The sequence below is a fragment of the Sceloporus undulatus genome, chromosome 3 (assembly GCF_019175285.1).
Source record: "Sceloporus undulatus isolate JIND9_A2432 ecotype Alabama chromosome 3, SceUnd_v1.1, whole genome shotgun sequence".
In the NCBI taxonomy this organism is placed as follows: Eukaryota; Metazoa; Chordata; class Lepidosauria; order Squamata; family Phrynosomatidae; genus Sceloporus; species Sceloporus undulatus.
The window spans coordinates 217,515,202-217,531,351 of NC_056524.1; the positions used below are offsets into that span (position 1 = coordinate 217,515,202).

The 16,150-nt window shown below is 41.0% G+C and overlaps 1 protein-coding gene across 1 annotated transcript in view; it reads left to right on the forward strand.

Moving 5' to 3' along the window:
- Nucleotides 1-1,334: 1,334 nt before the first annotated feature.
- The window catches only part of LOC121926427 (nuclear body protein SP140-like), a 30,240-nt gene continuing 15,424 nt past the window's right edge, over nt 1,335-16,150 (forward strand). The window contains exons 1-4 of the mRNA XM_042459412.1: nt 1,335-1,485; nt 3,144-3,294; nt 13,112-13,274; nt 15,524-15,604. Of these exons, the coding sequence (XP_042315346.1) occupies nt 3,145-3,294; nt 13,112-13,274; nt 15,524-15,604 (394 nt within the window). The 5' untranslated portion in view covers nt 1,335-1,485; nt 3,144. The remainder of the gene's footprint in view (nt 1,486-3,143; nt 3,295-13,111; nt 13,275-15,523; nt 15,605-16,150) is intronic.

A 16,150-nucleotide genomic window follows, 5' to 3' on the forward strand; every position in this document is an offset into this window, starting at 1 on the left:
ACCACTGACTCCTCTTTATTCTCTCAGGCCTTTAGGATGATCATAAACAGTTATGCCTGCTGGAATTTGGTAAGTTCTTTGACATAGTTTTCCTTTGTTCCATCCTTTAGATCTTTTGTTCCGTGCCCATAAATTTTACCCTCGACTTATCCATGGGTCATATCAAAATCCTTAATTTTGACTCCCCAAACCTGCCCTCAACTTATACATGAGGTCAATTTATAGTTGTGTATATATGGTAATTGTATGTGAGAAAATAGGATGCCACTACATATTTCAGAGCATGGGAGTAATGTATTCCCAATGACCAGACCCTGTGAACAATGCAGCAGCTGCATTTTTTCCACTAATAAAAAGTTTTGGTATAATTGTCAAAGCAACAAAAATAGCTGAAACTATAAATGCCCTGATAATCTGCCAAGCTCAGTTTTTGTATTATGCTGGAGAAAACTATATTGCCAGCTGGATGGACACACACAGAGACTCTTTTGCATTTAGATGGAAATTAAATGTTTTTGGATGTGCAATATTTGACTCAAGCTCAAAGAAGCATGCACAAAGATTCTGAATATGAGAACTAACTAACAGGATTGCCTGTTACCTCTGCAAGAGTAGGGAAATCCTCTCCACTATAGTGTTAAAACTGACCAGGAGTTTCAAACTCTTAGGTACCTTTTTCTACTAACTGAAGAAAAAAGGGGAGAACTTGTCAATGTGTGCTATTGTTCTTTGCAGCTTTTACGCTCAGGCTGGTTTACAATTGAACATTAAGGAAACAAAAATAGTGACATCATTTTAAAGTGAGCAATAAAGGCATTGAAAATTAGGACATCTAGTCACTCTGAGCTAGAAACAATGACATAAATATAAATTCATGCATCTTAATCCTGCTCAAAATGGAGGACATGTTGGAATTCCTCCTAGAGGGAAGGTTGAAATGAAGGGCATGTCCTGGAAAAGGAAGACCTCTGATCACTCTGTGCTAAAAACACTCATATAAATATAAATTCATGATTCTTAGTCATGCTCAAAATGGAGGAAATTTTGGAATTCCTCCTGAACAGGAGGCTGAAATGTAGGATGTGGCCAGGAAAATGAGGACATCTGGTCACCCTGAGTTAGATGCATTCATATAAATTCTTGCTTCTTAGCCATACTCAAAATGGAGGACAGGGGGCTTGAATGTAGGGTATGTCCTAGAAAAAGAGGATGTCTTGGGTCTTTGACTATTTGATTTTCCTTCAAAACACAAATTGCCCCCTTTTGCCTTTTTTTTTTTTTTTTAGAAATAGCGAAGTTGCTTTCTCCCTCCCTTTCTAGGCACCCTGCCAACTTTCCAGCTGACAGGAAGAAGAAAAGATTACTTTCCCTTTCGATTCTTCACTGCAGAAATCAAAGCATAGAAGAGACTCTTCCTCCAAAAGATCGAGTCCTTTTGATCAGTCTGAATCCATCTTGGACTTTTCGTTGTAGCAAAAGTAAAAGGTAAGTGTCAGACTGTTTCCACAGAAGAAAAAATTGATTTTATTTATGGAGCTTCTGACACTTTGGGCATGGATTGTTCCTTTGTACCCTCTGCGCACCATTTTGTATCTGGGGCTGCATCCACACTACAGAAATAATCCGGTTTGACACCGCTTTCCACTCCACCCCATGCCTATAAGGAAGTAGGCTCCCAAACACACTGCAGGAATAATCCAGTTTGAGACCACTTTAACTGCTGTGATTCAATGCTATGGAATTTCTAGTTTGTTGTGGCACCAGAGCTCTCTGACAGAGAAGATGACTTACAAAAACTACAGCTCCCAGATATGTAGAGAGATCTTCTAGCACCTTTGAGACTAAGTGAAAGAAAGAAGTTGGTGGTGTGAGCTTTTGTGAACTTCAGTCTACTTCTTCAGATGCTTTTTCAATTTTCACAGTTCTCAGAATTCCATAGCACTGAACCATGGCAGCTAAAGCGCTGTCAAACTGGATTATCTCTGCAGTGTGGGTGCAGCCCCAGTGAGGTTTCCGTGACTGAGCACGGATTATTGTGTAACCTCAACATAAATCTAATTCAGTGGCCTGTTTTCAGAAGAAACCTGGATTATTTTGGCAGTATGGATGCAGCCTGGGTGACCTTGGGCAAGTCACTCTCTCTCAACCTCAGAGGAAGACAAAGGCAAACCACCTCTGAACAAATCTCTCCAAGAAAATCCTGTGATAAACACAACTTTGGGTCACCATGAGACAGAAACGATTTGAAGGCATGCAACAACAAATAACAACTAAACAATCATGCTGCTGTTCTGTTGTTTTGCTAGTGATTGTTTCCTCCATGGAGTCGGATTAGAACAGCTGTTCTTAAACTCCCCCAATGTGTGGCCATGATGCCTGGAGTTTTTAGGAGGTGTAGTCCAAGCTTGAGAATCAGAGGAAGAAGAACTATGTGTTTCCTTCCCCACACAGTTGCTGTTTTGGACTACAGTTCCAGAGTCTTCCCCAATCTGCTCTATATTTATAGAATACACTTCTCATGACTGGAATCTAGTCTCATGTCATGCGATAGGAGGGCCTTTAACAAGAAAGACCAGAGGATAATGCATCTAAATCCACTTCAGAAATTCAGTAGTGCCGCTCATGAAAGCTTTTGCAATCTTGGTGAGAATCTAGGGCAATGGTTCCCAAACTTTGTATGTTTTGGACTTCAGCTCCCAGAATTCCTGGCTCTTGGCAAAGCTGGCTGGCTGGTGCTTCTGGGAGCTGAAGCCCAAAACATATGGAGAGTCAAGGTTTAGGAGCCACTGATCTAGGGTGTGTCTACACTGCAGAATTAATAGCTTGACATCACTTTAACTGCCCTGGTTCAATGCTGTGGAATTTAGGGGTCTGTGGTTTTGTGAGCCCATTGTTGTTGTTGTTAACTGCACTTGAAGTCGACTTCAAATCATGGCAACCTTGTGGATTAGGCATCTCCAAGACTCCCTGTCCTCCACCTCTTTTGGTGTTTTTCACTTTGGGAAATACATTTCTTTCTGTTTAAGTGCCTAGTTCTAGATTTTGGTTATGATTATAATGTTAGAAATTCTTATTTCAATAACTGTTGTTTAAGTTTTCATTTTTGAATTGAAGTTATTCCAAGTTTTGCTCTTTTTTAATAGCATGGACTCTAAAAATGAAAATTTGAGAGATGAGGATTTAGAAGAATTCTTCAGAACCAAAGAAGTGGCAATTTCTTCTGCAATCACCAATCCACTTCCTTTTCTCCAAAGTCTACGAAATGAGAATATAATCAGTGAAGAAGAATTTGAGGTGACTATTGTAGGCTGTCCATTCAGGGTTTTTTAAGACCAATTTGGTCTTTGGGAATTCTTCTAGGCTATTGTTGGGGCCAAAACCTGATGTGATCTTGTGTTTGCTAGAGACATGAAGGCCTCAGGCAAGGGATAGGGATATTGTATTATGCAATATTTTTCTTTTAAATAATGAATAAAATGTATATATACTTCCAATATAGAATCCAAAGCAGCTTACAATATAAGTTGAAACAAAAAAGCCAAAGCAATATATAGTACATTAAAAAAACCCATTAAACAACCAATGCAATCAAAACATTAATTTAAAACAAATTAAAAAGACATTCAACACATAAGATACATTAGACCCATTGGGCATCCTTCAGCCCCAACCAGTTAAAAGCTGGGGCGTTTTTTTTTTTTTAAAGGTCTTTGCCTGCCAGTGATAAGAAATGAGGGTAACCTAATCATGGAGGGGAATTTCATACACTAGGAACAGTCACCCAAAAGGCTTTCCTCCATGTCTTCTTCAAAGGAGCCTATGAAGGTGGTGTGACTTGAGAGAAAGTCCTCCTCCAAAGAGTGGAAGACTTGACCAGAGTGATTTGCGTTTTCAGATAGTCTGGACCTAAGAGACATAGGGCTCTATTGGTCATTAACAGCACTTTGAATTGTGCTCAGAGACAGATTTGAGAGATGAAGCCAGAGCTTGTTCTTGTCACAGCAAGGACATTATATGCTCCCTGTAACCAGGCATGGCTGCAGCATTTTGGACCGACCGAAGTTTCCAAGCAGTTTCCAAAGGCATCTCCACATAGAGTGTGTTACAGCAGTCCAAATGGGATATAATCAAAGCATGGCTTGCCATGGCCAGATTTGACACATCAAGGAGCATCCAGGAACTGGCATGACTGATGCATTCTCCATTCCCATGCCCTTCCAGAGGGGTGGCTGTTTTATCAGCCAGGAAGGGCATAGGAATCAGTGTGTTATTTTTGCTTGACACTATAGAGAAATAATAGAGTCATTTTCTCAGTTTTACCCATGTTTATGGGTTCTTCTTTTTGTTTGTTGTGGTTGCCTGCTCCTCAAGATGGCAAAACCAAAGAGGTTCCTTATAGTTCATGTGTTCACACACACACACACACACATATTAAAAATAACAATAGTATATTGAATTTATAATAGATTTCTGCCTAAACTATACTTTTAATATTAGATACGATAACTGTATTCCAGACTTACGGTAGTTACATATAATTCATTTTATGTTCCTAAACTAACAAAGTTAATTTTAGTCTGTGAAGGATGCTCTCTGTGTGTGTGTGTGTGTGTGTGTGTTGTGTTCCTTCAAGTCGTTTCTGATTTATGGCAACCCTATTATAGGATTTTCTTGGCAAGATTTGTTCAGAAAAGGTTTGCCATTGCCTTCCCCTGAGCCTGAGAGCATGTGGTTGCCCAATGTCACCCAACAGGTTTCATGACCAAGTTGGGAATCGAACTCTGGTCTCCAGAGTCACAATGCAACACTCAAACGACTGTGCCATGCCAATACTGCATTTTTCAATTTTTTAAAAAATCCACTACCACTCCTAGCATAGAAAAATATGCCCCCGCCCCTTGGTTTAAATTTCCAGAAATTTTACATTCCAATAGCTGACAGAGTGTTTGTTACTAATGTTGAATCATCCTCGTGCCTTACTTTCCTTTACAATTCTGACTCTCGAAATGAGTCAGGAATTGGGAGCAAGGAAGGTAGAAGGAAAGGGGGAGTTTCAGCCTCCTTCCCTTGTGAACTTTTTTTAATGTGCAAGTAATGGTATATCAGCAGGCCACAGTGTAAATGGATTTTGTTGTGGTAGAAAACATACAGCGTTCCTAACTGTGAAAGGTTATAGGGTGACATGGTGGGTATGATGCAGATGGGGAGACCTGAATGGAAGCTACTAATCAGCCATACATCTGACTTTGGGACCTTGGTTCTGATTCTCATTGGATCGATTCCAGGAGGAAAGAAGCAGGGCAAGTACTAATAACCCGGGGTTTACTGACACTAGTTTGAAAGTGTTTTTTTTTTTTAAAATGGAATAGGTTCTGAAGCATGCTCAATAAGTGCAGATCAGAATCGATTCTCTCTCACCCCCTTTTTTTTGGCAATAGAATTGATCGAAAAATCAATATATTGCTAAAGCAACTACTTGCTTTATTATTATTATTATTATTATTATTATTATTATTATTTCTATTTTTTAAATTGTCTCTCACCCTCCTCCTTCTCCTCCTGGGTCCCCCAACCTTGCTTTGCTCCCTCTTCTGCAATGCCGATGCAGCCCAAGCCAAGCTCCCATTAAAGATGAAAGCCGTCACCATTTGCCCAGTGCTGGTCGAGCTTCCAGTGCTGCGGCCGTGCTGGCCAGCATTGAGCAAGCGGTGGCAGCACAGCAGTTGCACTGGAAGCCCTGCCAGCACTGGGCAAGCAGTGGCAGCAGGAAGGAAAGAGAGAAGGAAAGTAGGAAGGAAGAAAGGAAAGAAAAGATGGGGGAGAGGGAGGGAGGGAGGGAGGGGAGAGGAGGGGAGGAAGAGAGAAAGAAAGAAAGAAAGAAAGAAAGAAAGAAAGAAAGAAAGAGAGGGTCCGATCAGGGTCGCAGCCTTCCAAAGGGTTCCTGGGGGGTGGGCCACTGGCTCAAGGGCTGCCGCCTCCCCCAGCACCATCTAATGGGAATGACAAGCATTCCCAGCAAAAAAAAGCGATTCTACAAAGGTCCCTTTTCATAGTGAGAACGAGGGGCCTTTTGGGAATCGCTTCACATAGCGGAGCAGAGCCAGATCAGAACACGGATTATACCCCAGGTGGGAATGACCCCATTATGTGCTTTCACCACTGTAGTTCCAATAGACTATCTTCCCTATGTACACACAGTGGGCCTGATCCAGATCAGTAAAAAAGTACTTTTAACAAGTAAAAAAACAAAGGAGTTTATCAGACGCAAGTTTTTGGTGATTTTTCCTGCCCAAAGAGTCACTTTTGTGCAACCAACATTGTGCAATAAAGCGATAATGCGATGTTCTTCCAGACATCATTCATTTCTATGGGAGCCCGTTGCGCAATGCTTCCGTAGTTTTAGTGTCATTCCTCCCCTTTTTGGGTATTATGGGAAAAAAGGAAAGTCCGGCATTTGTCTCCCGTTATCCTTTCTAATGCGTTGCGAAATGGTTTGGTGTGATAGAGAGTAACGCAACTCGACGCCAAAGTTACTGATTGCAAAGTTCCCATGATGCTGAGCTGCTTTTTCACCCCATTCCCTTCCGGTGGCCTTCCTTTTTCAGGGCAACCCCGGGGGAGGGGTTTTTGAGTGTATATATATAAATATATATATAAATAAATGTGTGTTCTGAGTGAATATGTGCAGAGATACATTCTTTGCGCGAATGCAAACGTGCATATATATGTGTGTGTTTTGCCTTGATGTGTGATGGAGGAATACATAGGATGCTATAAATGAAGGGGACCCTAAAGGGTCATCCAGTCCAGTCCCTTCTTCTGTCCTGAAGGAATACATGTGAATATAAAAAATGCGTGTGTGTTATCAGCTATTGTGGATACTGTGAATATGGAGAGAGATGTTTATTAGTATGTGTCTCTGACATATATGTGTATATATATGTATATCTGTCTTGTCTGCCTGTATTTATAAAGAGGTAGGTGTGTGTGTGTGTGTGTATGTGTGTGTGTATATATATGTGTGTGTGTGTGTTATATATGTATATGTATAGGTATATGTATATGTGGGGGGGAGTGGGGTTTGTACCTATAGGTAAATCTAATCTATGCAAGGGACCCCCAAGGGCCATCCAATCCAGCCCCTTCTTCTGCCTTGAAGGATGCCAGAGAGATGGAAGGGACCCGAAAGGGTCATCCAGTCCAGCCCCTTCTTCTTTTTGAAGGAATAAATAGGACCCTAGAAATGGAAGGGGTGCCAAAGGGCCATCCAGTCCAGCCCCTTCTAACCCTAACCCTTCCCCCCTCCTTTTTTTTTTTTTTTTTAATTATAAATACATATAACAGAACAAACTAAGACATACACATAAAACATATTACAACACAATAAAGGAACATATCAGCTTTCATCCATCCGTTAGTCATATCTTAGATCTTACATCAAAGTTTACATCATGTATTTTACACTTCCATAGTGATCTCCACCATTCTTGTTTATCTCGTATAAATTTGTTTCCTCTTCTCTAATTTTCAATTGTTGTACCAGTTCCTCTAATAACAAAGTGTATTTCAACATCAATATGATATATCGAAAAAGAAAAAAAAAGAAAGTCTGCGCTCTGCAGGTTCCTCCTATTCAGAATAACTATTATACCAAACTTTCAGTCTATTTTACCCTTATCTTTCTTTATTATTTGTGTTCGCTATTTCTCTAGTCTTTCTGCCATAAGCACATATTTATTATCAGATTATTTTCCCCTTTATATACTTTTTCACGCATAGCCATTCCTTTTCTCTTTCACATATTGTTTCTGTTTGGGTGTTTTTCAAACGTGCCGTTAGAATGTCCATTTCCATTGCTTCTAATAGTTTATGAAACCATTCTTCTTTTGTGGGTATTATAGGTTTTTTCCAATAACTGGCATATACTATTCTGGCTGACGTTACTGTATACAGAGTTATTCTTCTATATTTCTTCTCTAAACTTTTATCCATTATTGTGGTAGTCATGTTCAGCAGAAAGAGGAGGGGATCAAAAGGAATAGGAATTTGGAACATATCTAACATTGCACAGTGAATTTCTTTCCAATATTGACCAGCATATTTACATTCCCACCACATGTGGAAAAAATTAGCATTGGGTTTCTGACATTTCCAACATCTTGCGTTGCCTGCCTTATATATTAAGTTTAATTTATTCGGTGAAATGTACCAGTGGTAGTACATCTTCAAGAAGTTTTCCTTGTAATTTTGACATAGTGTATACTTGCTATTCCCTTCCCCCCTCCTTTTTTTTAAAGAGCCAGGCACAAAATGCCCCAAAGTGCGCACATTTTGTCAAATATGATTTGCCCTTGGCCCCATTTTCAACCCCAAAATGCAAGTTAATGCATCCTGTATCCCCCACTCCTTGCTACCCCAGAATGCCTCTTGCACATATAATAATAATAATAATAATAATAATAATAAATTCATCACCTCGTAAATGCCAGAAAAGGATGCGATTGTCATGCATTCTTTTATGCATTTAAAAGCAATTCAGAGCTATCCCTGAATTCCTTGCAAAAGCATGTATCGTTTTGCCAATTGCCTAATTGACAAGAGCAACAAATGTAACATTCGAATGTAACATTCGCATTTTAGGATGGATTCTCAAAGGAAAAAAAGTCTATATATAACATGGCTGGCAGCTTGTTCCCTTTCCCTTTCATTTGCTGACTTCCAGCAAAGGGAAAATGTTGCAAAGGGCAAGAATATATATATTTTTCAAGAAAAAACAAAACATGCGCACATTTTGCCAAAAATATTTTTTTAAAAAAGGGAGGAAAGTTCCTGATGGGAGCTCTGTTCGTGCCCTGCCTTTGACCTGACCTAACCTGAACTGCCCCCTTTCCTCCTGCTTACACTTTGCCATTGCCTTCCACTGAGGCTGAGAGAGAGAGACCTGTCAATTCCAAGTGACCCATGCAATCAATTGGGAATAAAAGGGAAATGCAGCGCAGGCATTCTGACTGTAGCATCCGCATATAACACAAACAATAACAATAATAACAACAATAATAATGGCTCTTAAGTTCCAGGAGCAAGAGGAAAGCAAGCACCCAAAAAATCACGCGCATAAATTGTCAAAAGAGGCTGCTTCTGCTGCATCCATTTCCCTACATCCCCAGCTTCTCTCCACAGCCCTATTTCCCTGGGCAATCCTCCTCCTCCTCTTCCTTCCTTCCCTCTGAGCTGCCCTGGCTCCTTCATCCTCCTCCTGCTCCATTATAGGATGCCCTCCATGGCTCCCTTATTCCCACGGCTCCTTCCTCCTCCTCCTCCTCCTCCTCCATCACTTTCTCCACCCCCCACCTCCCTATGACAGCCCTTTGCAGTCCTAAAGCCATCCAGATTTCCCCTTTTGCCTTCTGTCACCCTTTGCATCAAGATTCCCCTTTTTCCTTTGGCTCTTTCCTTCTCCCCCTCCCATCCGCTAAATAGGATCCTAGGGATGGGGGGGGGGGGGGGGACAAAGGTCACAATTCGACCAAAACCTCCAAAGAGCATGCACAAAGATTTTGATGTGAAATGTTCGAAAGAAAAGGAAGGCGCTGGTGTAGTAAACAGATCCACTGTGCATAGTTTCGCATCACGCAAATCGCCTTGTATAGCGCTAACATCACGTTTCGGGGGAATGATGGAAAAGCAAACGATGTGGTAAAACATCGCGTTATAAGGTCAATTCGCAATGTTCGTTTCACTTCCTTAGAGGAATTGAGGGTCCAAAACTTGCGTCTGATAAACCTCTTTATTTGCGATGTAAGTTGAGACTGACGTAAAAGGAGGGTTCCACAGAGAAAAAGGAGGATGCATTCCAATCGAGCTAAATTTAACCCACCACTAATTTTAAAGCGATATAAACACAAAACTTCAGTGCTTACCTTTTGAAAGCTACAGAAATGTACAGATACTCTCCAGAGGAATCAGAAGAGGCAGCAACTGCTGATCTCAAGGGGTTTGGCTTGGGTGAACTAGCTTGCAATTAGGTGACAGTTTCTCCTTAGAGGAGCAGGCAGAGAGAAAGCAACTGGTAAAAACTGTTCTCCAGCAAGCTCCCCAGGTGTACAGTGCGCATAAGGAGAGCGAGGGAGGCAGCATGTTTCCCACTGGATCTCCTGCAGCAGGTGTAGAGCACACACAACTGGAGAAGCAGCAGCTATCCTGCTCAACCCTCTCCAGCAGGCTGTGCATTGTGAATGAGACTCATTTATTTCTAGAGAAACATAGGGACAACTCAAATTGAGACTGACCTGTATTCAAGCTATTATGAATAGAGCTAGAGTCTGGAAATAGCACCACATAACTCTAAAGTACAAAGAACATGTGAAGCATATGTTCTGTGCAATATCAGTGCTTTGTGTATTCCGTGACTCCATGATTACCCACAGTGTTCTAAATCTGGTGTTTGGATTTCAACAATCTTAGAATCTCCGCTTATTTTTGACAAACATGTTTTGTAGTCCTCAAATCTATGAAAACAGTTTCAAAAATACCAAGGAAATGCTCAATGAACCAACAATATAGTATGGGTAAGATTGGAAGGTTTGCAGATTGAGGCCCAAGTGCTGCATGATAGGGTGAGCTCATGTCACTAGTCCCAGTTTTTGCCAACCTAGCAGTTTGAAAGCATGCAAATGCAAGCAGATAGATAGGTACAACTTCTTAGTGGGAAGGTAACACCAGTCGGTGCAGTCATGCTGGCCACATGACCACCGGAGCAGTCCTCGGACAACACTGGTCCTTCAGCTTATTAACGGAGATGAGGACCGCCCTCTACAGTTGGTTACGCCTAGATATTCATGTCAAGGGACTACCTTTACCTTTATCTTTAACTAACTGGACATAGTGTAAAGCAGACCAGCATGAAAGAGTGGCCAGAGGCTGCTTCAGCCCCAATTGGGCCAGAACTGCAGCAACCAGACAGCCTGTTCTTAAGGCGGGCTGCCACAGCAATCCTGAACTGAAAGGCAATTTAGGTTTTCAAAGGCTTCAGCCTTTGGTAAGGAAGCACAAATATTAAAATATCAAAACATGTCAAAGCAAGTCTTTTAGGGTCTAGCTTTAAATCAGCAGAATAGCAGAAATGAGCCTTTGTCTAACTATGGTGTGGTACACACCACCAGGAAGTGGCATCCTGGCAGCAATAGTAGGGCTCGGGAGCGAGGGCCAACTGCACACTTCCGAGTCCTATGACATGCTGGTAGTGCCATTATTGTGTGGCTACACGCCCAGATGGGGGCATGTAGATGATGTGTGGGCATCTGAGCGCCCACACGTCTCTTAGAGGAAGCGGCGTCATAGGGCTGCATCACAGCCCTTATGATGCCACAAAAAAGAAGCCGCTCTAGGTGGCTTCTTTTTTGCTGTGCAATGTCGCCCCGTGGTTTGGTTGCTTCAGTAGTAAAGAGGGGCAGCATTTTGCCACCAGTGTGTACTGGCCCTCAGCTTTTTTAAGAACTGAGACTAACTCCAGAAATAACACAAGTAGCTTGTAGTTCAAACAAAAGTTTACTAATGGCTTTAATCTATATATACATAAAAGTTATATCCTAATCTAGCTAGTGAATACTTCACATAAAAGAAATCTTTATCTCACCATCTTTCCAAAGAAGCTGAGAGAAGAGGAAGTTGGAAAACATTCAGCTCAGTTGAAAATCTTTGCGAGAGAGAATGTCTAGAGTGTTAGCTCCTCCTAAAAGGGGGAGTAGTTTGAATGAGAGAGAGAGAGAGAGAGAGGAATTTGCATGCAGAAAATCCCTATCTATCTAAGGAGGGGGAAAGAGAATGCAAAAATCTTCCAACCATCTCCTTCTCATTTTCTTGGACTGACATCAAGAATCTTCATCCCTTCATATAGTCTCTGGAACCGTTGTCTTGGTTGAGGCTTGGTAAGGGTATCTTCAATCATCACTTCAAGTATTGCAGTATTCTTAACTGGACAAGTTCATTTTGACACATCTCTTGCACTTTGTGGAAGGCAGTGTTAGGCCACCGGCAGGAGCAGATTTAATCCACTCCTGGAAATTCCAATTCCTAATGCCTCAGCATAGCTTCAGAGCAGCTTCCAGCCACTTTGGGGGCATGTATCATCTGAATGCCATGCCCCCAAAGTGTCCATAACCCACTTTTTTGGGCCCATTTGTTTGCTTACCTAAAGCACAGCTGCACAGGAAGGAAACATCTGAAGTAGGTGAATGTTTTTTAACCTTCCCTGCTGCAGTCCTAACAGTCACATTATGAAAGAATGATGAGGCAGTGAGATAGAAGCGAATTTCTTCTTACCTCCCCGTATGATGTCATAGTATTTCTATTCTCCCTCCAAAATGAGATGGCGGTAAATGTATGGCTTTTGCTGAATGGATTTTCCAGCAGGACAAACAGCACACATTTAAGATCGTCTCAGTCGGAAATAGAACAGATGTGCTTTGAGAGCATGAGGAGATGTAAACAGAAACTCACTTCTATCTCATTTTTGTAGTGTGATAAGGCTCAAAGAGCTGTACTCCTCAAAGCTGCTATAGTCCACGATGGGAAGCTATTACCATTGCTGCCAGTGGTAATATTATTGCTTTTTGCCATCAGTCTAAAATATTTTTTGAGTGCAAAGTCTGCTGTCTCAGCCCAGGATTTCCTCTGCCTCATCTCGAATTCGCCCCTTTTCACTCGCTGCCCCTCACTCCTGGAACTTTCTTCCCCCACGAGCAAGAGCCATCACTTCTTTAACCAGCTTCAAAACGGAGTTGAAGACCATCCTGTTCAGAGAAGCCTTCCCAGGCATTGCATAATTGTCGCTTACTATTTGATGTTCTTTTGGTGCCTGTTTTATTGAATCATTTCCTATATTGCTATGTACGTATTTTATATGTATTATCCTACTAGAAAGGCCCCTTCCCCACTACCACTCCCTTTGTGTCATGTCTTTTTAGATTGTAAGCCTGAGGGCAGGGAACTGTCCAATTAAAAAGATTGTATGTACAGCGCTGTGTAAATTTACAGCGCTTTATAAATAAAGGTTAATAATAATAATAATAATAATAATAATAATAATGATAATGTGCATTTTGCCTTCTAGCAATACCAAAACGAATCTATTTCAAATCTAGACAATATTGGAAAACTAGTATGTGACTTGCTTAAAAAGACAAACAATATCTCACCACTAAAAGGGATCTTCTGCAACAAAAATTTGGAGATGTATCCAGATTTAAACACAATATTCCATGATGTGAACAATGGTAAGTAGTTGTGTTGGCTATGATCACCCCATTAAGCTAGTCTTAGAGATAATTGCAAATAATTATCAAAATTTATAGAGAAATGGTCTCAGCAAGAAAGCATATGCTTTGCATGCAAAATGTTCAGTGCCTAGCATCTTTACATTTTAAAAAAAGAATCAGGTATTAATGATGGACTACAGAAAAGGTATACAGACTCCTTTGAACACGTGAAATACTCTGTATACATGTTACTATCAAACCCAGGCCTTACAAGTCTTTTGATAGCACTAGGATCCATCTGTCTGGAAGCACCCATAGTGTAATTGGTTCTGAGTCATCTCAAGGAAGAATTGACTACAGTGTCATGCTATAATTTAATGTCATTTTTCTTTTCAAGTATTCCCTTCAGTTTTCCAGCATATTGAAAACAATACTGTTACAACAAGGAAGAATAACAAAGGCCTGTTACAGACGGGCTCTCCTGGTGCACCCGTCACGTGCTAGGGGTTGGCTGAGGACCTAGCGTCCACACTGGCCTCACCCCTAGCACGTGACGAGGGCGTAAAGATGGTGGCGCCCTATACAGACGGGTACTGCCATCTATACATGCTGGATGCATAGCATCCGCACATCGCACACCAGATGTGACACCGCGAGTGCGCGAGTAGCGCCTCGCAGCATCTCATCCAGGGGCGGAAGAAGAAGTGCCATTTTGGCGCTTCTTCTTTGCTGCATCCGGGAACCGCGCAGTTTGGATGCTGCGGTTCCTGGACGCAGCAACCAGCAGTGGCGTGAGACTGCCCCTTCTGGGCGGTCTGTAACGCACCAAAGTACTCTGTACAGAGGGAAACAATCTTATGTCTTCTGCTGCAATGAAAAGTGCGTATAACTAGAGTTATCTGAGCCAAATTTGGTCCCTTGAGTGATACCTCTCAACTCAACTGTCAGTTTAGAGAGGCAAAAGATTAAGTAGATGGCACCTTGCTATCTTTCTACTTTTTGGGTTTGATTTTAGAATACTGGAATACAGCTTGTCATTCCATTTTCATTTTGGCCTTCCAGGAAAACTAGGAACTTATCGCTTGGACAAATAAGCCGATTTATCTCTTCCTGCTTCAGTTCAGCATCCAGGATTCCCCTGGATGTCATCATACCTAAATTGTCACCAATCTAGCTGGGATGCCGCCACCCAAATGCATCCCTGGTCGAAGCCTCACTCAGCTGGTCAAGTTTTGACGTTGGAAGCTCCCTGACTTAAAAAAGTGCTGGCTGAGTCACGCTTTGACTCAAGATGCAGCCAGATGACAGCATCCCAGCTAGATTGGTGGTGATTTAGGTATGATAACATCCGGGGGCATCCCAGATCCTGAATTCAAGTCGGAAGAGGTAAGCTGGTTTATTTGCCCAAACAATAAGCTCCCTAGTTGATCATTAGTGCACTAATTGTGTCTTTCCCATCTGAACTGTTTGAAACATACAGTTGCTAATTTAGTTGGCACTGGTGGCATAAAAGCAAATATCTAAAGATTTGGTCAAGATCTTCTGTTTTAGTTTGCTTTTGGCACTTTTATAAACAATAATTCATACCTTTTTAGTTTTTCACCTTTGTGCCTTATGCTGCATAACTGAAATTGAGCCCTTGTGTAATTCAGACAGAATCCACGCCTACAAAATAATTCATGTCCAGTGCATAGAATCCAGCCCTAGTTTTGACTTATTAGTGCCAAATTCCCCCTTTTAATCCAAATTCAAATTGAGCCACACATTTACCCTGCTTGAAGACACATTGATATATATGGGCATTTCTACAGTTATCCGCCATTTAATTTTAAATGTCATTTAAAGATTAATTTCTTTAATTAAATTCTATTCTATTTTTAAATTCTAAGTCTGCCTCCAGTCTCTCTCTCTCTCTCTCTCTCTCTCTCTCTCTCTCCCCCCCCAGTTAATTTCTGATTAGGTAGCAGCCGATCAATGTTTTTATGTTTTCTAAAAAGTTTTATCACACTCTCTGTGATTGAAATTACAAAAGAAGGCAAATATGGATATTGTGCACTGAGTCATAGTATTACATACCTAATTAAAATACAAATGAGAGAAATAAAATTCAGAGGAAACTAGGACAAAACTTATTAACATACTGCCCAAGAGCAGATAAATGGCTTTGGGCGGGGCGGGGGGGGGGTATCTGGCTTTTGGACACCAAAATATAAACTGAAAGAGAAACTAAAAATAGATTGGTATGATTTTCAATAATGATTTTCCAGCACCTGCTGGTGGGACAAAGAGTAGGAGAAGGCCCCAAAGACAAACAAGAAGCAGAGGGAAAATTCCACGCATTCCAAAAGGTAAAGATAATGACATTGTGCTATTTAGTAAATGGTATGCAATCAGGAAGATAAATATAATGCAGTGCTACAGAACATCGCAACTTCTTTGGAATGATGTTAGATGTATTGATATTGAATTAACCTTTTATGCTCATTCTTATATCTATTTAATTTGTACTTAGTCTATCACTCTTGTTCTAGAACTACAGCAATAGCCATTAAACTGACTGAATGTTACTCCTTACAGTGCCACACACACACATCCTTTTTCCCAGTTCTTTTTCAATATAACTTCAGTGTTCTTAAAAGTTAAATGATGGAAGCAAAAATTGGGGAGCGTTTAGTATAATTAACAGATATTGGAGAACACCTTGAAATGTGTCTCTTGTTTTCTTCTGATGGTGAACATCATCTTCAAGTGATTTGAAGGAGTCTATACCATATCCTTAATTAAGTTAACATTTATTGTACTAGCTGAAGGCCATGACAAAATGAGCTTATCAAAATGCATAAAACATTTAACATTTAAAACACAAGGCACAGAATACAAAGTACAAAAAATGT